Source organism: Triturus cristatus, chromosome 4_1 (assembly GCF_964204655.1).
Source record: "Triturus cristatus chromosome 4_1, aTriCri1.1, whole genome shotgun sequence".
In the NCBI taxonomy this organism is placed as follows: domain Eukaryota; kingdom Metazoa; phylum Chordata; class Amphibia; order Caudata; family Salamandridae; genus Triturus; species Triturus cristatus.
Window position 1 is genome coordinate 740,999,486 of NC_140585.1, and position 24,411 is coordinate 741,023,896.

A 24,411-nucleotide genomic window follows, 5' to 3' on the forward strand; every position below is an offset into this window, starting at 1 on the left:
TCCAGTGACGTCATCAGGATAGCATCCTGTGATGTCGTGATTCGTGACGCGATACGCTTGGGCGTACGCGTCCGATCACGTGACCTAGGTTAATAAAAGAAAGGTGCGCACGCACGTACGCCAGAAAGGCTACGGCGGCGGACCAAGTAACCAGCCAACGTTGTCCCCGTGTGATTATTGCCACGTGGCCGTACACTCCCAAGCGGCGTGTCCCCTAGGCAAGCCCCCAACGAGTGTCGGAGGACACAACAGCATCCGTTCTCACCTTCTCTGCCAGTGTGTTTCGTTAATCGTTTTAGAATATCAGAATACTGCCATATGCATGAAAATGGCTAGAGAACCTGATAGAGCTACATGTAACTTCGCAAGACAGCGAGAACATATTTCTTGAAAAGACTCGAGTAATAAGTGCTCTCATTGACTCGCCTGTGTACACTATAGCTGATTGTGTTGCGAAAACAGTTTTTAGAGCACCTGGTTTCTGAGTTTTTCCACATGGGGCTATTCATTTATTCAAGTACAGCTGCTATACAGTAGGAGATTTGTAGGGAGGGGGTGAATGGGTGGGGGGGTCCACGGACCAGTGCTTTAAATGGGCCGGTACTCACCGTTACTGAGTACCGGCACTTCTGAATTTTCTGGCCCTCAGTACCTGCACTTCTCATTCGCCAGGGAGAGTACCGGTACCCTAGTAGATGGCACTGCAGGCTCCGGTATTTATCTCCTCTAGCACAGGGCAGATGCCGCTCTGCTTTTCAGGAGCTTGTAAGAGCGCCAAGCCTCCTGCAGAGTCCCTGCTGGAGATTCCAGCAGCGCCCGTGTGAATGGCCTGAGCCTGCAGGGGCAGAGGGCTTGCCCTGCGTCACGCTGTGACTAACAGTGCAGGGTCTAGACAGACCCTTCACTGTCGATCATGTGCCCGAGGACTATTCCGCTGAAAGTGCTTTAGCCTCACCCCGCCCCTCTCCATCAGGTGTGTAAATGGGTTGGGACGGGCAGTCAGTCAGTAATCCAGGCTTATTTTAGGATATTGATTGCACTGGCCATTCTAAAGCAGTGGCAGCCCAACAAAATCCTTTACCTTCGCCAAAGCCGGTTTTCTTTTCAGCTTTTTGTTCAGGACAGGAGCTACTTCTCTTTGTGGACGGTATTTCAGATAAAAATACCAGATATTTGAGTATTCAAATCATGAATCGTCTCAGAAATTGTATTTTAACACACATTTCTGTAAAGTCAAATCTGGTGCATTTCTTAACTTTAGTTTTCCAGACGGCAAATTTAGGGGATGAGTACAGCATTCAGGGGTGAACAGGAGACAAGTATAGAAAAACCAGGGAGAAAATGTAAGACTTGTGGAGAGTAAGCAAAAGGTGGGAGGAAGAGGAGCAGAACTAGTGAGAAGTTTATAGGCTGGGTGAAGATTAGAGGCAAGTGAAGAGAAAAGGGAGAGAATCAGGACACTCAGTAGATTTTAGAGGGAATGTGGAGAGAGAGAGAGATAGTGCGTGTGTGTGCAGCTTGAGAGCATATAGTATTGTGCCACATAACAGCATGGCATTAAGAAGCAGCAAATATTACAAAACGATAAACTGTTCACATATCAGCCTTTTTGGGTTTCATTTTGTGTAATGAGTTAACCTGTTTCGGTTACATAAACACATTTCTCATGTGTTTTTCATAGTTGCTGCAACTGATATAGAAGTCATTATGTATCGTCATATGTTGCCCTAAGCCCCGCCCATAGCCCCGCCCACTCACCACGCCTCTAGCTCATATTAATGAGTACCTGCACTTATTTTTTCCCATTTAAAGCGCTGCCACGGACTAATGGTGGCCTGTAACGGAAAGAATGCGTGTCTGCCTTATTTCATATCCAGGAGAGATGCGTGAACGTCTTTCTTTTTCCCTTAACAGGAGCTGTCGTCGATGCCAGAAGCCGCTGGGTTTTCTGAATGGGTCACTGTGAGTAAAGCATGTTTGTATGTTGCCCGCTAGTGAGTTTGAATTTCACTAAACCAACGTCATGCTAACACCTGAACAGAGCCAGCACTGGGCAGGACTCCAAGTCCAGGCCACGGTTACCAGACCCCGGCGTGCATCCTTGCACATGCTCGACAGCCTTGCAAGCATGTGCAAGGCAACGTGATATGTCACCTGTGACCGAATTAACAAACATGGCGATCATTCAACTATAAGTAAGGATGACAGACGTCTGAGACTTGATTGTAGACTGCGCACAAACGTTTGCCACACTATATAATCGAGCCAGGCCCCTTTGTTGCACTGCACTACCACAGTGTAAAATGTGCCTGTGCTGACAAGAAGGGGCATATGATGAGCACCAAACTGTCTTTGCAGGCGACATTTAAAGCTGAAGCTAAGTTGAGCCAATATCTAACCACTAAAACCTTGAAGACGTGCAAATCACAGAGTCCACGCGGAAATGTGCCTTTTTTAATGGATCACGTTTGGGCTCGAAAATTACAGTGTGCTTGAAAAAGTTCGATTGTTTTCCAAACTTGAAACTAAAACCATCTTTTATCGGCATTAAATAGCAACTGCAAAGGGACTTTTGCTGTGCAAACGATTCCCGTGCTTCTGAGCTGAGCATGGGCAACCATGGAATCGGGCAACTGAGCTTGTTGTAAAACAGCTTGACCTGAAAAAACGAATCTTTCTAGTTTGCAGGAAGCACTTTTTGTACTACAAAGGAACCACAATGTGGCTAATGTAATATTGGCCCGAAAGACGGCTTGGCCTAGTCACACTAGACAAAGGGCATTACTGTGATGCATGGCACCATTGAAGAGCCTGTGCGGGACTACATGGGCCCGCAAAACAATGCACATGTGGCTAAAGGGGCACGTGGCTTTTGGCTCCTTTACCCATCAGGGCCATATATTTAGAAGAGGACACTGAGGCCCAGTGGGACTGGGGAGGACTGATTCATTACCAAAGCCAGCCCGAAGATCTCTGTGTCTGGACAGGGCCACTCTGCATCCACACACTGAGGGGCCACTAGAGCAGATGCACTCACTGAGGGGTCACTAGAGCAAATGCACTCACTGAGGGGTCACTAGTGTAACTTCACTCACTGAAGGATCACTAGAGCAACGAATGCAGGTGTATGTAGTGGTTTATTTATTGCTATTACTTACCGCCCTATGCCCTCAAAAGGTGGTGTGGTCCTGTACACCTGACAGGGCAGAAGGTGAGGTCACAACTCTCTGTTTTGGGTGTTGCACACATTCCCACAGCGTGCGCCTGTCCAACTGCTGGGGCACTTGGTGTATAAAATGGGAAACAGCCTTTACAGCGACTCATTGACAACAAATGACCTGAACCACGACTCCTTTTCACAGACCTGAACCTGAATCACGAGTCTTTTAACCACTATGAAATGTCTTTGCAGAGCTGGCTGCCTACTGTTCCGATACCGACTGGACAACGTTTTTATATTCTTCAAAAAACACTACAAGAACTATTTATGTACAGCCTAATATAGGTGTGCAACTGGTGGTGTATTCAACACTGTATACATATTATTTTTAAGCATATCTACACACAACCATACCAACAAGGTGATAGTGTCACAGGGTTTCGGGAACTAAAGTTATACAGCAAATGATACCATTACTACTAAATCAATTACTGTCATAGCACCTGTCATGCCACACAGAATCTGACATTTCAACAGACCTGCATGGGATCTCTGGTTAAAGCATTAGATACAGCATTGTTTCAGCCACCTAGGAAGCAGTTCTTGATGGAAATGCTTTGAGAGCCATGGTCCCGGTCGTACAATGACATCCACTGTTATACACTCTTGTACTGCAATGAAATGGTGGTAGGGTTGCATGTACGCCAACTGCACATATTAAAAGTAAAAAGCAATGCTGTGCCTCACTGTGTATATATGTTGACAAATAGCTCTTGCCTGCCACACCACACTGCTGCCACGTGTGTTCTTTATTTTGCATAGGCAGAATGCATAATAAAACTGATGTGTGAATGCACCTCTATGTTCGAGAATGTACAATTCAATGCGTTGACTAACAACCCTCTTGACATTTCCCATCTAGTCCGTGCCCTCAATTGGCGCCCTGTTGTCCGAGACCATCAACATAACTGTGCTAGTGCCATCTATACAAGCTATCAATGGCATGAATCAAGATGATAAAGCATTCTGGATGGCAAAGGAGAACCTTCCCACATTGCTGAAGTACGTCAAACTTGAGTATTACAGTCTTTACAGTGGGGACTGACACAATGCAAATTGTTAACAGTGAAGCTACTAAAATTATTACCGCCACAGACGCAATGGTGCCTTGATACGCCTATCCTCAGCGCAGTCCAAGTACAAAAGCAACCTTGGCTATAAGTAGGGGTGATCTGTCACCTCCTACAGCGGTGCCCCAGCTGGAGTACACCTTGAATATGTCCGGGGTGGGAAAGGGCTGGATAAGAGTTTGGGTAAGCTTACGACATACAGGTTTGTGGGTGTTTTCTAAATCCCAACCTAACAGCACCTTGGAATACCCACTTCCAAGGCTGGCAGAGGTCTCCGTCCTTGTATATGGATTTACACCTACCAGTAATCCCTTTGTGAATTCCTGGCAGGTGTAAAGAAAATCGATACATTTGGTTGTAAATGTACATTTGCAGCCAAATATACCCTTGTGAATAAGGCACTTTGTGCTCAAGCTAGCACTAATGATTATTATGCACTTGTAACCAGTCAGTAGTGCATTATTCGTAGTTGAAGGACAGAGTATTATTTTTCTAGTTTTTTAAAAGTATAAGCTTTCGCATTCACCATAACCACATTCTTTTGCGTATTTCTATTTCAGAACTCACATTTTAAATGGTGTGTACAGTTTGGATGGACTGCGGAACTCCACGGCTCAGATGGTGGCGCCTTTTCTACCGAACAGTTTACTTCACCTGTCTGTTGAGAATGGGGTAATGTGATGATTTGAAAACTATTCCGATATGTTGTAACGTGCAAAGCATCTTTTATAACTAATTCATTTATTGGACACCTTGAACCCTGTAAAAGGAGCAGACGATGCAGCCCCCAGACTTGCAGTCATTCTACCCGGCAAGAGCTTCAGCCAGTTCTCTTCCATTTCTACATTGCTTTCAGATAGGCAGTATGGCAAGGGGGATGTCTGGCTTGGGCCTAATGGGGAATGCAGTGACCCCTAGATTTGTATGTCATAAGTCTACTGGGAGTGCAGTGTGTCGATCCGACTTCTGATGCTGTTGCCCTTCACAGAAACACAGTGTGGTTGCAGAACTCTGCAAGTTCGATATTAAGAATGAAAATCTGGCTACATCTGGGAATGTATAAACATCTGGGAATTAATTTCCCAGAGGAAGGAGCCGAGACACAGCGGGTCTGATTCACAAATATTTTTCCGTTACTTCCTCCTAAGATACTCCTCACTTATTCCTGAATTCCAGGAGTAAGCCATTAGTAAGTCAGGTGTACTACAAGGCGCACCTACTGGTAGCAGAATCTTTGTAAATCGGCACAGATACGTTGCAGACCTCAATGCCTGCCGCTCTCCACGCAGACCACCTCAAAAGCCAAGGAAATATCTAACAGGTCCACACACAAGTAGGCCAAAGAAGAGGGCTACCCATATTAATCTGAGGGCAATATCTGTGCCCTGTTCCAGAAGGGGGACATCATGGAAATTATTTACTATTAGATCTGAATCGTCCAGATGACGGGCTATTTGAAAGGCTGGCAGAGTTGGGGTAGAGTTACTACTCGATCATGCATCTAAGTGACATCTTTAGTATAGCAGTGAAAATCTCTTTGAACAAGCAACTAAATAAAATCTACTAAGAATTTAGGGAGGAGGGTCATGTTTCAAACCAATATATCCACCATGTTTCTTCTAGAGTGGCAAAAAGTGGGTTTATTTTAAAAAAACTAAAAGTTAAATTAGGACAAATTCATCAAATTGCTGTCTAACAACTGCTTTCCTGGCTGCAAACTCTGCCACGTCGGGGGACTCGAACCACCAGGTTCCTCAGCGCCAGGAGGCGCCCATGACAGTTTTTCGCGCCCAGAGGTGCATAAGAGCGGCCGTGGCTTCCCGCAGCTTAGGACGCGCACGGGCGCGCCCGTCCGCGGCTGGTTGGGGCTTCCCACAGCGCGTGAGCCCACTTTCCTTGCCGCAAACTCTGCCACATCAGGGGACTCCAACCCCCAGGTTCCTCAGCGCCAGGAGGCGCCCACGACAGTCCTTATGCGCCTCCGGGCGCGTAGAACGTCCGGGGCTTCCCACAGCGTAGGACCGTTCGCAGCTGGTTGAGGCTGGGCTGGGCTTACTCTCTTGGTCATATAATACGGAATATGGCCGGGTTTGCGTGAAAGCTTTCACCAACATTTCCAACGCCTGCCAACTGGAGGGGACGCTCCAAGAATCCATGACACAGATCCATCTGTGAATACTTTATTTACTCGGTTAGTCACTCTGTGGAATCTCGCGTGGACTTTGAACAAATTTGAACAAACCACTGTCATCCACTTTGCTGCCCCTCCTGGGTTTTTTGGGTTATTGGATTCCTTGTCTTTGGGCTCTGTTCGATCCAGCGTAATGGGAAAAAGGAAGGCTCAGCTAGCAACCCATACGGGTCAGCCGTGCCATACCATTGACACATTTCTGGCAAAGGCAGTGGGCGCTATCAACAAGGAGATAGTTCGGGTGGAGAGGCGGCTCTCATTAGACTTAGGATGTTTGGGACTAAGTTTGCCATCAACCTTGCCAAAGAACCCCATGGCCCAGGTCCTGCCTGCCCCTTCCCCAGCTTCAATCTTAGTACCTGTGGAATCATCCCCACCCGAGCCCTTAGCCTCAAGGCTTGAGCCTCCCCTTCCCCCGTCTACTCCATCCCCTGACTAAATGGAAACGGAAGGCAAAGAAGACCATGGAAGCTCCTGTGATTACACGACAGGGAAAGGCGAATGTTGCAAATGGGCTGCTTAGGGAGGAATTGTTGACTCATCCGTCGCCAGCTCTACATAACATCTCGGTGACTCTTACGGATCTTTTATCTCCGCTCCTGAATAGATTGGATAAACTGGAGCTAGCAACTAGGGATTTGGCAAGCAAGATGGATATTCTTTTGACTTCAGTGGAAAAACATCCACCTTCTCAATCGCCAGTGTGCCCCTCATTAGTTGATACCAGTCCTTCTGCTATTCCCTTGAGTAACAGTGGAGCCCGCACGTTAATGCCCTCCAAAGTCCAAGGGAGTTACGGCCCAACATACAGCGCTAGGGTCTAGAGGTCCTGGCATAGTGGGAGACGGTGCTACTAGCGCCACGTGGCCCCACCAGGCCCTAGGCGTCAAAGATGGCCCTTTTATAGGGGTGCAATTATCTAAGGTTCGTCAGCTCCCTATGATTGACCTTCCCCCAGCATGTGCTCCCTATTCTGTGGTTTTGTCAGGGGTGTCTGGCCTACCTGCTTATCAAGAGGAATCCATGGTCCAACTAATTAATAAAGTATCCCATTGGCTGGCATTGCACTCCGGGTATTCAGTCAGATCATAAGGATATCTTGATGGTGCGGAGGGTGGCATCGATAGGCCCATCAAGGAAATCCTTTGAGGGAGACTGCATCATTATCTCGGTACGATAACCAGAGCTAGCACGTAACATTCTTTCTGGGGCATCTAAATCATTTTTCCCAACCTCATGCATAAAACTACTCCCATTGGGTTTTTTCTACAAACCCCCGCTGCGTATTCCAGGAGAGGTACTGCCTATAAGGGGTAGGTTGGATGAAGGAGATGTGGGGCAGCCGTTGTCACTTTCAAACTCTTATGGCCCCCTTGCAGATTTGAATGAGTTGGATTTACTTCAGGAGGTGGAGGAGACAGACGTCTCTCCCCACCAACAAATTGATCCCCTGAGACAGAGTGTAGAGGTAGTTTGCCCCCCCATTAATATCGAGCCCAAATGAGATTGTATCAGCCCCACTCCCTTATGTGCTTCCCGTTATTAACCACATGCCCCTGAAGAGGCCTCAGGAGCCTCTCTCTCCATCTCCCTCCCATGGTAATGTCAACCACATTCCTGGTAGTGAATTTAGTCTTATATCCTGGAATGTGGCAGGTGTGTCCTCCAAGTTTACTGATGATAGATGGCTATTGCTTGTCAGGGCATATAAAATTGTATGCTTACAGGAAACCTGGGAGACCAAGAATAATTTCTTTCTGGATGGGTATAAGACTATTTTTGTCCAGCTTCAAACTCAATCATGGGGTGAGCTACATAGGTCACAGGTGGCGGAAAATAAATTCTTGCGTCGGATCTTGGGAGTCCCCCAAGGCACGCCAGCATGGTCTGCGAATGAAGAGTTAGGGATTGGTTACCTGGCTCGTCAAGTGGCAATGAAACCTTTAGTGTGCTGGATAAAGACACAGACCTCTGAATATAAGAATTTAAACAGCATGATAGTACTGGATTGTCTGGCATTGGAACATGGCAACAAAATCCCTTGGATACGATATGTAAAGGAGTCTTTCCAGGCTATAGGCAGGCTGGATATTTTCTTTGCACATAACACTTTAAGTTTGAGGGACTTACATCACAAATTTTCACTGTAAACCGCGAAAACACTGAGCTTAGTTAACCCTCTATAAGGGCCTATGTAATGTTAAAATTGGTTCCGGCCATTGAACGAAACCTCTCGGCCCTATCTAGTGCTCATGATAGATTCTTAATCACACGCTTCAGATTCAATCAGCTTCCTCATTTTTTAGCATCCCCGGCGTTTTTTTTCTCCCTCCAGTCCAACATGGTCCCTGTGGCTGCGATCTTCAATCTCCTCAGGACACGTTACATTTTATATTATTGTGCAAATTTTTCTCGTTGCCCAGACAACGCTTCCTTTAGCCCTTATTAAAAAGTCTGAAGTTTAGGCAAGCTAAAGTGGCACTCTTGCACTTACAGTTGTTACCTAACCCCTTCACACTCTGCACAGTGATAAGTTCTTTGAGGGACGCCTACAGATCTAGGTTATCAAGAATTGACTGAACCTGTGCGGCCTGCTCTGGTTAAGCCCTTTTAACGCGTGGGTGTGTATACTCCTGTCCATTAGAGTTTTATCATTTTGTATTGTTTAAAAAATGTTATGATGCTTTAGCTGCTCGAACTGCCTTTTTACTAATCATGTGATGTATCTTTTTCTCTCTTGTATGAATGTTGGACTGTATATTTTATGGATGCGTTTCACCCGAATAAATAAAAAAATAAAAAAAATATATATATTATCTACTGGCGGTCGCAAGTAGATAGTTATAGTTAGGACCGAGTTCCTATAGGAAATCTGAAAATTCTATTTTGAATAACTTTGGCGCCGGTTGACTTATCTTCGTGAAATTTTCAAAACTAATGGGGCGCTCCGCTCAGCTCCTACCCTGAAAGTCTCGGGGTGATTCGTCAAGCAGGGGCTGAGAAAAAAGGGGGGTCCCAAAACGCGTTTTCCCATAGGACCTTTAGTCGAAGGTACAGCCCGAACGGCTGAACAGAATTACTTGAAATTTGACAAAGAGGTCAGGCATGTGCCTTTTGCTTAAATGGTGTAAATCCGTTCAGTAGTTCCTGAGAAAATCAAAAGTAAAATCACATATATATCTGGGCGGAGCCTAACCACACATCTCATCGTGAGATCTGATTGGCTGTCAGCACTTCATCCAAGAAGTGTTGGCAGCCATCTTGGGACCAATATACATGATAGCACCTCATTAAAAAGCATTGCAGTTAATAGAAGGTTTTAAGACTTTAGTTACATTATAAATCATTTGTTGATGGTACCATACTCATTTTAGGAATTGTGGTGTGTTCTAAGGTGATTTTACCATGTGAAAAAGCCTTCTGCTGTGATATCATGAATCATGTTTGAGAGAAAACTATTTTCTCATGCTTTTCCCACAGAGGTTTGGAAAGTGATCTATAAGCTAACTGAGAGCATATTTTCTGTAAATTCACATTATCTTTCTCAGTCATGTGAGAATGAAGTCTGACATTCTCAGTAAAACATGTACATCCAACAAGGGCAGAGACTGTCAGTTGATTCCTTTGTGTTCTACTGCAGCTTCCCAGAGTGTTCTAAAGAACAACTAGAGCGCTAACAGTCCTACTTATGACAAACGTATGGCACACCTGAAGCCATCTTGGTTGGAATAAAGTGTTAATTCTTAAAACATTTAATTTAAAAAGGAACAACATGAGGGGGTTCATTTTGCCATAGAAAGTATGATTAGTGCTGCAGAAAGAAAAATTAGGGCACATTTTGAGTGACTTCTCAAATCTTCTTCTATTTCATTAAAACATTCTGACATGCAGACTGAAACATGCACTTTCAATACCAGAGCAGACTTCCCTGGTGAGCAGTAGCTTTACTACAGTGATCTAATAAGCAACTAGAGTGCTAACATTCTGAATTTATGGCAAATTTGTGACACATCTGAATGCCTTCTTGATGGAATCAAAGTAAAAAACTGAAAGCATTTCCTACTGAGGAGACTGCAGTAAATGAGGAAATTAGGAAACTTCATAACAAATAAATCTCCCAAGATGGCCACCAGACACATGACAAAAGAGCCTAAATGCAGCACAAATATCACCCAGATATAGCCCACATATAGCCCAATGACAGAAGTGTGCAAAACACTTATTTTTTGTGTATTTGCAGTTTTATATAGTGCAGACTTGTCAGGTATTGGAATGCTTTACATGAGCATTGGTTACATCACACAAGATCAAATTCATTTTGGTTGTAGACATGGGGAGATTAAGTGATTTGACCCCAATCACAGAATGTTGAGCTGAAGCAAAAACTCCAACCTGGTTCCCCAGTTGCAAAGTCTGCAGCTCTGGAAGTAACACCACATCCTCTCGCCAAGGTGCAACATTTAATCAAGTGGTCAACTGGATAAAAAAACATAAAGATTACAAATAATTTAAAAGTTCTTTGTCGCTATTTGAAAACTCAGAAAATATGTCCTCATTTTCGTTTTTTAGAGCACTAACCATAATTTTGATGCAAATAAGACCCTCTCATATATGTAATTTCTAAAGGAAATACTCTAGGTATTACAGTTTTGATTACATCAAGATGACGTCAGGCGTTCCACACTTTTGTAATAAATATAGAATGTTAGCAATCTAGTTGTTCATTGGGATACTGTTGAGAGGCAGAGGCCAGGGGCACGGACTCTGAAAATTGAAGGCAGGTAGGAGAGTGCAGAGGCAACAATTTGACCACACTGGGCAGGCAGGAAGGGCAGTGGCAGCACAACAGACTATGGAGGGCAGTGGAAAGGGGGGCAGGGGCAACAAACCAACAATACAGGACTGGCAAGAGAGGCTGTGGCAATATAATAGACCATTGTGGGCAGAAGGAAGAGGCAGTGGTAGTACAACCATACATGCCAACAGACCCGTTTCAGCCAGGAAACGTCCAATGTTTTTAAGCTCAAATGGGCTTTATTTGACCTGTCTCATGTCTACAATCTCCTCTTTTTCAATGTAACTCAAAGGGGAAAATCAATACCCCAGTTTTCTTTCAAAATCTCCCTCTCACCAAGTATGGTACATTGAATCATGGTAGGCAGGAGGAATTGGGGTAGGGACATGGACTCGGATAACAGAGGACAGGAGGGACATGGAGAGGTGCACCAAACTGACCCTACAGGGCAGGCATCAGGGTTTGCAGCAGCACAATACACCACACAGCGCATGCGGGACGGGAGTCCAGCACAACAATCCATAGAAAGCAATAGGGAGGGGACAGGACCATGCACATGGACAACAGAGAACAGATGGGAAAGAGGCAATGGTAGCTAGCTGACCATAATGGACCATAATGGACAGACAGGAGAGAAAGCTGCAGCATAACAGACCATAAAGGGCAGGAGGGACGGATCAGGGGCATTACAATGGAACAGACAAGCCAGGAGGGAGGGAATAGGGGGTCTGCACATGGAAACAGAGGGCTGGGGGCAAGGTGGCAGGGCAGGAGCAGCAAGATGACCATGGAGGTCAGGCAGGATGGGCACTAGAAACAAGACACACCATGGAGAGCAACATTGAGACTATGGTGGCATACACACAGACCATGGAGGGAAGGTGGGAGGGGGTCAGGGGCAGCTAGCTGACCACACAGGGAAGGTGGGAGGGGCCATGGCAGCACAGAAGACCATGCATGGCAAGCGGGAGGGTTAGTGGCAGCACAATGGCTATGATGGGCAAGAAGGAGGGTGCATGGGCTTGCACAAAGGACCATGGAGGATAGAAGGGAGGGTCAGGACCTGGGCACAGACAAGAGAGTTCAGGGGAAGGGGCCTCACAACAGACTGCGCGGGGCAGGCAGGAGGAGCAGTTGCAGCACAACAGATCAGGGAGGGCAGAAGGGTGTGGCAGTAAAATAGACCATAGAGGACAGGGGGAAGGGGATAGGGGCATGGCTTGTGGACAGGCAGGGTGGAGGTGGCAGGGACAGGTTACAATCATCTGACAATGCTAGGCAGGTGGGAGGGGAGTGGCAGCTCAACAGAACACTCAGAGTAGATAGGAGTGGCAGGTCCATGGAACATAGTGGGCAAAAAGGATGGAGCAGGGGCATGCACAAAGACATCGGAGGGCAGGGGAAGGAGAATAGGGGCAGCAAGCTAAGCACAGAGGCTAAGCAGGAGGTCAATGATGGGCCATAGAATTGGACAATGGAGGGCAGGAGGAGTGGACTGGTACATCATGCTAAATGGAGGGCAGTGGCAGCACATCAGACCATGCATGGTAGGAGGGAGGAGGCTAGTCCATGGATTCAGACAACAGAGGATAGGGAGGAGGTGGATGGGGCAGCAAGCTAACTGTTCAGAGAAGGTGGGTATTAGGAACTTTATTGTTTTTAAAATGTGTGTCTGTGCGAACTACTTAAAATATGAACAAGTATGCAGCATAATCTCACTTTTATTCAGGAAGAAGAGGACGTTTGTGACTGTGACTCCGGGCTCACTTGGCAGAAACACCCCCTGACCCTCCACCCCCATCGCAAAATGTAATGCCCGTGAAAAGGGTAGGTGGACGCAGTGTTATATAGAACATAGTCCTGAGAGCATGATTGAAAATGAAAACTAGATGTAGTATATGGTATAAACTATGCACCAAAAAGTGTGATATAAGATGAACCGGGGCGTGAAATATAATATGAAATACATTGTGCGCAATGACAGATTCATTGGAGAGCGCAAGATAGCACAGGCACTAGCGCGTGCTATGCGATATGCGCCTTGGAGTGTAATATGCACAGGGCAGTGTTGTGTAACCTAACTAGTCTCTAAAGTTGTAATATAAAATATGTGCTGGGGAGTGTAACATTGCATATGCACTGTGACAAAGATATGGATCCCAGATTGTAATATGTATGGCATAGCGCTGTGCGTTATAACATACACATCGAGGAAGGCACGTTAGATGGGGCAATATATCCCGTGCGAAGGCAAGTGTGGCATGACATATTCTAGGGGTGGTGTTACAGTGCACATGGGCTAGAGAGTGTCATAGCATACGCACTAGCTGGTGGAATACAACACAGAGGTGTGTGGCACTCGGCGGGCACTGGTGGGTGTAACACAGCATTGGGCTCAGCCAGGAGCACGCTGTGACTCTCAAGTGAGGTTCGTCTCCTTTCCAGAGAGTAAAATAAAAAGTATTACACATCCGGGGGTGGATGTGTGTTTTATTAACCATGAGGGGGGTTTCTATAACTCCCGCGACCGCAATCCACTGCTGATGACGTCACATATTACATCACTCATGACATGGTCAGTGACATCACTCATGACATCACTGATGACATCTCAAATGACATCACTGATGACATCACTGATGACATCATCCAGTGAATATGTGTCTTTCAGAAAAATAAATATTTTTTATATATGTATATCTAAAGGTTAATGGAAGATTAAATGGGTAAATAAGTGTCTAAATGGATTTTTTTTTTGTAAAATTAGTTGTATAACTGACTTATTAACAGTATCTTAGTGAATACAGTGATGTAATATGTGACGTCATCAGCAGTGGATTGCGGTCGCGCGAGTTATAGTTAGCTGAACTAACTATAACAGGGGAATTTCAATGGTTTTTTACGAGTGAAAAGTCCAGCTAACTATAACGCCCCTGAAACCTATGGTTTTTTCAGTGAATTTCTAAGGTTTTTTAAATGCTAATTCCTAACTATAACGTGCCTGAAACCTATGGTTTTTTCAGTGTATATATATATATATATATATATATTCACAGAAAAAAACATAGGTTTCAGGCACGTTATAGTTAAGAATTAGCATTTAAAAAACCTCAGAAATTCACTGAAAAAACCATAGGTTTCAGGGGTGTTATAGTTAGCTGGACTTTTCACTTGTACAAAACCATTGAAATTCCCCCGTTATAGTTAGTTCAGCTAACTATAACTCGCGCGCCCGCAATGCACTGCTGATGATGTCACATATTACATCACTCATGACATGGTCAGTGACATCACTCATGACATCACTGATGACATCTCAAATGACATCACTGATGACTTCATCCAGTGAATGTGTGTTTTTCTGAAAATTAAATATGTTTTATATATGTATATCTCAAGGTCGATGGAAGAATAAATGGGTATATAAGTGTCTAAATGGATGATTTGTTTTTGAAAAATAGATTGTGTAACTGACTGATTAAGTGTATCATAGTGAATACATGGCTTAGTGAGTAATGTTTAAATATGTAAATATCTGTATCAGTCTCTCACTTTGTGTATAAGTGGCTGCATGGGTTGGTGAGTAGCTACATGGGTGTCTATATAGGTTATTAGTTGGTTTTTTGAGTATCAGTCTGAGTGTCTGCATGGTTCGGTGGGGGGTATTACGTAGTGCATAGGTGCATGAATGAGTGACTCACTGTTTGTATGTGTTGAAGACAGCATGTGTGCAGGACTGTATGGGTGGATGAGTGTGTGTATGGGTGTGTTAGTGAGTGAATGACTGTCTCAATAGTGTCTTTATGAGTAACTACATATGTGTTAAACTAGTATATGTGACTATTGGTGTATATAAGTGAGTATATGTGATAGCGAGAGATTGAAAGAGTTACTGTATGAATAAGTATGTGTTTCTATAAGTGATTGTTTAAAAGACTAAGTATGTGTAAGTTTCCGTAGAAGTAAGTGTGGTGGTGTGTGTATAACTGTATATGCAAGTAAATGTATGTTTGATTCTTTATTAGCATGAGTGACTATGTGTGTGAGTAACTCTATGGATGAGTGGCATTGTGTAACAGGATGTATAGGTGTATGAGTACATATGATGAGTGAGTACATGTATGAGTGACTGTATAGGACTGTTGGTGAATGAGTGGATGTGTATGTGGATCTTAGAATTACTGAAGAGGTTGTTATAACTGGTATTGGTATGTCCATTGTATTGAAAAGTTTAGTCTCTATTTTTGAATGTGTGTATCAAAGGTTATATTAGGGTGAGAGGAGGTCTGCCACTCTATCACAAGGATGATATCATCAGTGATGTCATCAGTGATATCATTTGAGATGTCATCAGTGATGTCATGAGTGATGTCACTGACCATGTCATGAGTGATGTAATATGTGACGTCATCAGCAGTGCATTGCGGGCGCGCGAGTTATAGTTAGCTGAACTAACTATAACGGGGGAATTTCAATGGTTTTGTACAAGTGAAAAGTCCAGCTAACTATAACACCCCTGAAACCTATGGCTTTTTCAGTGAATTTCTGACGTTTTTTAAATGCTAATTCCTAACTATAACGTGCCTGAAACCTATGGTTTTTTCTGTGAATTTCAAAGGTTTTTTTAAATGCTAATTTCTAACTATGCCTACAGAGATTGGACATGTGAAGAAAGAAGAAAAAATGCACAGAATGAAAAAAAAGAAGTGCAGAAAGAAGCAACAGAAGTCCTCAAAGACGAAGAAAAGTGCAAGAAGAAGGATAACGTGCAGAAAGAACAAAAAGAAGAGCAGAAAGAAGCCTTGTTGCAAAATCATCCTGTACCCTCAACTTTTTCAGACGGATACTGGTGGTAACTGAGTCTGACTAACCAGTCCTGGAGCCAGTGCTATGTTAAAAGACACTTAGAATACAGTGAAAACACCTACATACACTAGGGAACATTATGCGTTGGGGTCCCCCTGTGAATAGCATGACCTCCTCTGTAAGCCCCTAGTATATAATAGGGCAGGGGGATTAAAACTACCTCTTAAAACAGGCCACAGGGCGTTTTTGCACACGTTAACTCAGGCTCCGTCCCCTCCCTTCACCAATGTATAAACACGCCCTGTGTCCGTTTTTAGTTGGTAGATTAAGTTCATTTGAATCCTGAGGGTCCCTAGGGTCCAACTAGCCCACGAGGTACCTCCAGTAAGTGCCACAGAGCTGCGCTGCAGAGAGGTGTAAAAAGTGGCACGGCCTGGACCACCTCTCTGCAATGCAGCTCAGTGGCGCTTACTGGAAGCACTTGGTGGGCTAGTTAGCCCCCAGGGGCCCTCAGTATTGAAGGAAAATTATATCCCCAATTTAAAACGTGCCATAGTGCGTGTTTGCACACGTCACCTCAGGCCCCGTCCCCTCCCTTCACCACTGTGTAAACGCGCCCTGTGGCTGTTCTAAGTTGAGAGATTAAGTCCCCTTGAATCCTAAGGGTCCCTAGGGTCAAACTAGACCACTAGGTACCTCCAGTAAGCGCCACAGAGCTGCGTTGCAGAGAGGTGTAAAAAGGGGCTTGGCCTCAGAACACCTGCGCATACTGGAGATGCCTGTTGGGATAGTTGGCCCTCAGGGACCCTCAGTATTGAAGAGGAATTAATTCCCCAACTTACAACTCGCCAGGGGGCGCATTTGCAGAGTGCTGCAAGGAGGGGGCGTGGCCTCCGGCACGATGCCAGTCTTTTACTTATTTAAATTTTTTAAGAAGGGGGGCTGTGTGGTTCCCCTTCTTATTCTAATTTATTGGCCCTGATGACCCCATCCCCCAGGGCCTGTCTCCTAATTATATTTTTTTGACCCCAATCCCCAGGGCCGGCCACTGTTTTTTATTATTTTTAAAAAATATATATTTATAGACACACCTAGGACATGCTGGACAAACCGTACGTACCTATCACCATGACGATTTGCGTGATGTTCATTAAAAGGCGACTATGCATACAATGAATCCACGTGGAATGTATTTACACCACTAGTGAAGCTCTGACATGTCTGATGCCCTACCGTGCCTAATCCCGGTAGACACCCTTGTCGTTTATTTATACAAACATGGGTAGCTATTGACGGGCACATTTAATACACATGCACACCAAGCCATTCAAAGGGGATTCGACAAAAATTCGACCAAAACTATGCCAGAAACCCCCCTCACGGTTAATAAAACACACATCCACTGCCGGATGTGTAATACTTTTTATTTTACTCTCTGGAAAGGGGACAAACATCACTTGAGAGTCACAGCGCGCTCCTGGCAGAGCCCAATGCTGTGTTACACCCACCATTGCCTGCTGAGTGCCACACACCTCTGTGTTGTATTCCACTAGCTAGTGCATATGCTATGACACTCTCTAGCCCATGTGCACTGTAACACCACCCCGTGAATATGTCATGCCACACTTGTCTTCGCACAGGTTATATTGCCCCATCTAACGTGCCTTCCTCGATGCCTATGTTATAACGCACAGTGCTATGCCATACATATTACAATCTGGGATCCATATCTTTGTCACAGTGCATATGCAACGTTACACTCCCCAGCACATATTTTATATTACAACTTTAGAGAGTAGTTAGGTTACACAACACTGCCCTGTGCATATTACACTCCAAGGCGCATATCGCATAGCACGCGCTAGTGCCTGTGCTATCTCGCGCTCTCCAATGAATCTGTCATTGTGCACAATGTATTGCATATTATATTTCACGCCCAGTTAATCTGATATCACACTTTTTGGTGCATAGTTTATACCATACACTATATCTAGTTTTCATTTTCAATCGTGCTCTCAGGACTATGTTCTATATAACACTGTGTTCACCTACCCTTTTCATGGGCATTACATTTTGCGATAGGGGGTGGAGGGTCAGGGGGTGTTTCTGCCAAGTGAGCCCGGAGTCACAGTCACAAACGTCCTCTACTTCCTGAATAAAAGTGAGATTATGCTGCATACTTGTTCATATTTTAAGTAGTTCGCACAGACACACGTTTTAAAAACAATAAAGTTCCTAATACCCGCCTTCTCTGAACAGTTAGCTTGCTGCCCCATCCCCCTCCTCCCTATCCTCTGTTGTCTGAATCCATGGACTAGCCTCCTCCCTCCTGCCATGCATGGTCTGATGTGCTGCCACTGCCCTCAATTTAGTATGATGTACCAGTCCACTCCTCCTGCCCTCCATTGCCCAATTCTATGCCCCATCATTGACCTCCTGCTTAAACTCTGTGTTTAGCTTGCTGCCCCTATTCTCCTTCCCCCTGCCCTCCGATGTCTTTGTGCATGCCCCTGCTCCATCCTTTTTGCCCATCATGTTCCATGGACCTGCCACTCCTATCTACTCTGAGTGTTCTGTTAAGCTGCCACTCCCCTCCCACCTGCCTAGCATTGTCAGATGACTGTAACCTGTCCCTGCCACCTCCACCCTGCCTGTCCACATGCCATGCCCCTATCCTGTTCCTCCTGTCCTACATGGTCCATTGTACTGCCACACCCTTCTGCCCTCCCTGGTCTGTTGTGCTGCAACTGCTCCTCCTGCCTGCCCCGTGCGGTCTGTTCTGAGGCCCCTTCCCCTGAACTTTCTTGTCTGTGCACAGGTCCTGACCCTCCCTTCTATCCTCCATCGTCCTTTGTGCATGCCCCTGCACCCTCCTTCTTGCCCATCATAGCCATTGTGCTGCCACTAACCCTCCCACTTGCCATGCATGGTCTTCTGTGCTGCCATGGGCCCTCCCACCTTCCCTGTATGGTCAGTTAGCTGCCCCTGAAACCCTCCCACCTTCCCTCCATGGTCTGTGTGTATGCCATCACAGTCTCACTGTTGCTCTTCATGGTGTGTCTTGCTTCTAGTGCCCATCCTGCCTGACCTCCATGGCTATCTTGCTGCTCCTGCCCTGCCCCCTTGCCCCCAGCCCTCTGTTTACATGTGCAGACCCCTACTCCCTCCCGGCTTGTCTGTTCCATTGTAATGCCCCTGATCCGTCCCTCCTGCCCTTTATGGTCTATTATGCTGCAGCTTTCTCTCCTGTCTGTCCATTTTGGTCAGCTAGCTACCATTGCCTCTTGCCCCTCTGTTCTCTGTTGTCCATGTGCATGGTCCTGTCCCCTCCCTCTTGCTTTCTATGGATTGTTGTGCGGCACTCCCGTCCTGCATGCCCTGTGTGGTGTATTGTGCTGCTGCAAACCCTGATGCCTGCCCTGCAGGGTCAGTTTGGTGCACCTCTCCATGTCCCTCCTGTCCTCTGTTATCCAAGTCCATGTCCCTACCCCATTTCCTTCCATGATCCAATGTACCATACTTGCGAACATTTTGAACTTGGTAAGAGGGAGATTTTGAAAAAAAACTGGGTTATTGATTTTCCCCTTTGAGTTACATTGAAAAAGATGAGATTGTAGACAGGAGACAGATCAAATAAAGCCCATTTGAGCTTAAAAACATTGGACGTTTCCTGGCTGAATCGGGTCTGTTGGCATGTATGGTTGTACTACCATTGCCTCTTCCTTCTGCCCACAATGGTCTATTACATTGCCACAGCCTCTCTTGCAAGTCCTGTATTGTTGGTTTGTTGCCCCTGCCCCCCTTTCCACTGCCCTCCATAGTCTGTTGTGCTGCCACGGCCCTTCCTGCCTGCTCAGTGTGGTTAAATTGTTGCCTTTGCACCCTCCTACCTGCCTTCAATTTTCAGAGTCCGTGCCCCTGGCCTCTGCCTCTCAACAGTATCCTAATGAACAACTAGATTGCTAACATTCTATATTTATTACAAAAGTGTGGAACGCCTGACGTCATCTTGATGTAATCAAAACTGTAATACCTAGAGCATTTCCTTTAGAAATTACATATATGAGAGGGTCTTATTGGCATCAAAATTATGGTTAGTGCTCTAAAAGACTAAAATAAGGACATATTTTCTTAGTTTTCAAATAGCGACAAAGCACTTTTAAATTATTTGTTACCTTTATGTTTTTTTATCCAGTTGACCACTTGATTAAATGTTGCACTTGGGGGAGAGGATGTGGTGTTACTTCCAGAACTGCAGACTTTGCAACTGGGGAACCAGGTTGGAGTTTCTGCTTCAGCTCGACATTCGGTGATTCTGGTCAAATCACTTAGTCTCCCCATGTCTACAACCAAAATGAATTTGTTCTTGTGTGATGTAACCAATGCTAATGTAAAGCACTCCAATACCTGACAAGTCTTCACTATATAACACTGCAAAAACACAAAATAATAAGTGTTTTGCACACTTCTGTCATTGGGCTATATTTGGGCTACATCTGGGTGATTTTGTGCTACATTTGGGTTTTTTTGTCTCCGGTGGCCATCTTGGGAGATTTATTTGTTATGAAGTTTCCTAATTTCCTCATGTACTGCAGTCTCCTCAGTAGGAAATGCTTTCAGTTTTTTACTTTGATTCCATCATGAAGGTATTCAGATATGTCACACATTTGCCATAAATTCTGAATGTTAGCACTCTAGTTGCTCATTAGATCACTGTAGTAAAACTACTGTTCACCATGGAAGTCTGCTCCTGGTATTAAAAGTGCATGTTTCAGTCTGCATGTCAGAATTTTTTAATGTGGATCTGCCTGGGATTTTGCTGCCCTACATCGCCGACCTTCTTCCCTCGCTGTGTTTCCGTCCCCCGCCGCCGCTAACACCACCTGCGGCCGCGGAGCGGGGACGGGACTACACTCCCCATCATCCTAAGCGGCAGGGGAGCCGCGTTGCCGTTTTCCCGCCAGGAGGCGCATAAAAGACCGCTGTGACTGCGGCAGAGCGGGTTCCTACCTGTATCTGTGGATCTGCCTGGGATTTTGCTGCCCTACATCGCCGACCTTCTTCCCTCGCTGTGTTTCCGTCCCCCGCCGCCGCTAACACCACCTGCGGCCGCGGAGCGAGAACGGGACTACACTCCCCATCATCCTAAGCGGCAGGGGAGCCGCGTTGCCGTTTTCCCGCCAGGAGGCGCATAAAAGACCACTGTGACTGCAGCAGAGCGGGTTCCTACCTGTATCTGTGGATCTGCCTGGGATTTTGCTGCCCTACATCGCCGACCTTCTCCCCTCGCTGTGTTTCCGTCCCCCGCCGCCGCTAACACCACCTGCGGCCGCGGAGCGGGGACGGGACTACACCCCATCATCCTAAGCGGCAGGGGAGCCGCGTTGCCGTTTTCCCGCCAGGAGGCGCATAAAAGACCGCTGTGACTGCGGCAGAGCAGGTTCCTACCTGTATCTGTGGATCTGCCTGGGATTTTGCTGCCCTACATCGCTGACCTTCTTCCCTCGCTGTGTTTCCGTCCCCCGCCGCCGCTAACACCACCTGCGGCTGCGGAGCGGGGACGGGACTACACTCCCCATCATCCTAAGCGGCAGGGGAGCCGCGTTTCCGTCTTCCCGCCAGGAGGCGCATAAAAGACCGCTGTGACTCCCGCGTCGCGGGACCGCGCGCGGGCTGCGCCGGGCTAAGCCTGGGCAAAGGGCGGGCCGTCTGTGGCCGTCCGGGGCTGTACGAGGATGGGCTGGGCTCTCCCTCTGAAGAGTGGGAAAAAGTGATAAAAGGTACATTTCATCTTTCCATATACTGTGCCCATTCTACTTCTATTGCTCCGTGTGCGACCATTCACCCTGCGACATTATCTGTGTCACGTACTGTTATAATTATAACTCTGAGCAGACTGATCTAACCATCCAAAATGGCAACACGAAGCATGAAGAGTAGAGCCTCACTGGGAGGTTCTGTGCGTGGCACCTTGGACAACTTTATCACTAGGGCTGCTTCAGTTCTCGAACAGGAGATTGCCATGGTAGAGAGACGCCTATCGGCCGAACATGTTCAAAACAAACGTTCCTCTCTTGGACTGATCCAACTCGCAGTCTCCCCGAACCCCACAATACCCGTCCACTGCCTAATACATGACTCTCCTAGCGAGTCTAGGATTTCTTTACCTATATCTGATTCTATACTTTCGACACAACGTCGTACTCATTCACTATCACCAGTTTCTAAATCTTATCCTAACCCTTCTTCTGATCGTATATCGTTAGTCGCATCGCCTTCTAGGCCTACTGACACAAACTTTAAGGAGAAGAAGGGCACAAGAACTACTACCATCGCTCCCCCCCCCTCTCAAAAAAAGAAAGAGGGGAGTGAAGATCAGTAACACAAACAGCAACTCTAATAAAACAGGGTATAAAGCTACTGACTGCCCTCTCCCTGCTAAACAGACAAATGGCCCTGATACTCAGGCAAGCCCTTGTAGTCACGACCTAATAATGAATGAACTTACAGGTCGATTAGAATCCTTAGTTAAATCTCTTGTCCTTCCTGTACTGGAAAGAATAAAGGGTTTGTCCAAACAACTAGATTCAATAGAGAAGTTGACACAAAAAAATACCGACCAACTGAAAGACCTATCGCTCAATATGATCCTTCCTTTAAAAAGCCCCACTACTCTCAATTCACCTTCAGTAATAAAAGATAGACAAATAAACGCAGAGGCAAGCAAAAAATTACCAACTCGAGTAATTCACAAACATCTGCTGCCAGCTACAGAGAGTAACACTGAAATAGCGCAAGGTCAGACTACTGACAACCCTAAAATCAGCAATTCAAAACAAAAACCATGCAACGCATCTGCTGATATTGCCACGAGACTTAATGAGGGTTCTAATTGCAATCACATAGATCTACCTCCAGAAGCGGTTCCTTATGTCGTAGTTTTAACAGGAGTCCCGGTCCTGGAAACAGGGAAAAAAGAGGGCTACTATGACTTGAAAAATAAGGTGATGTACTGGCTGAGACAGAACAGGCCCCTGCCTCCTAATATTAATGGGGAAATCCTGAATGTTCGCAGACTAGCTTGGGTAGGCCCACGGCCGAAAGAAATACAAGGCGATGTGATTATTGTCAATTTTATAGATCATAGAGCAACCAGGTACATAATCAATTGGCTACAAGGCCAAGATCAAAGTTCTATTAGAACTTATGATCTGACCCACTTCTATCCACAGTCACTAGCTAGAAACTCAATACAGCCCAATATCTTTCCATGGGCCCGACCAAGGTCCTCAAATTTTAACATTTTAACATCCAATCGTTTTTCTCCTCTTAGAGGGTTAGAGGACGTTGATTGACTCTCTCTAAAAGATCTTAACCAGGGCACTTCTCACGGTATAAGGAGTGGACAAGCACATAGTGATCCCTCCTATTTACTCTTACCCCGCACTGCCCAAGTTACTAAGGAGTCATCTTTTCTAGTTCAAAATACCGACGTGCAGTTAAGGGACGAAACACCGGAATCCCCGATACTCGCTCCACATTTTAAAAACGCTCCTGATCAAGACCCTAGCAAATTAAAAATTGCGGCAGTATTTTGGAACGTGGCAGGTCTACGCTCCAAATTAGAGAATGACATTTGAACTGATTTTATTTTAAATTTTAACATTTTGTGTCTGCAGGAGACATGGCTGACAACAGCGACCCATCTGGATGGTTACAGAACGTATTTCTCACCCGCCCAACACTCTAATTTTGGCCGGGCTAAAGGAGGATTAACCATTTATATATCAAATTTGATTAAGTTAGAAAAGACAAAAGTCATAAAGCTTGACCCTAACTTTCAGCTTCTTAGCCTTATACCAAATTCTAGGGACCTTTTCCTTTTGGTTAACTACTATAATAACCTATCAGATTTGGATGCAATGGGGAAAATTAATTCAATTTTTTCCCTAATATTACCTATAATTAAGAAATCAACCAGAGAAGTGACCGTCATATGGGGTGGCGATTTTAATCAGACTATTTGTGCTGCCCCCAACGCTTGTTTGTGTGGTTTAAGCGATGAGGATGATAACCCCATCCCACATTTTTCTCATTCGACTTTAGGCAGCTCGCTAAATGAAATAATTTTTAACTTAGATTTGAGAATTGCAAACAAACCAGCTAACGAAAACATGATGCTGGCCCCCACCTTTCATGGTAGGGGATGCAATTCCACCATTGATTTCATTTTGCTTTCAAACGGTTTGATTTCGAAGGATTTTACCTTCAACATCCATCAGATAGTTTTGAGCAACCACTTCCCTCTTAGTATAACCTTTTTTTCTCT

The 24,411-nt window shown here is 45.5% G+C and overlaps 1 protein-coding gene across 1 annotated transcript in view; it reads left to right on the plus strand.

Annotated features, from left to right (window-relative positions):
• The window catches only part of LOC146855445 (stabilin-2-like), a 1,201,024-nt gene that overhangs the window by 446,114 nt on the left and 730,499 nt on the right, over positions 1-24,411 (plus strand). The window contains 3 exon segments of the mRNA XM_085653243.1: positions 1,915-1,962; positions 4,083-4,222; positions 4,851-4,962. Coding sequence (XP_085509369.1) covers positions 1,915-1,962; positions 4,083-4,222; positions 4,851-4,962 — 300 coding nt within the window.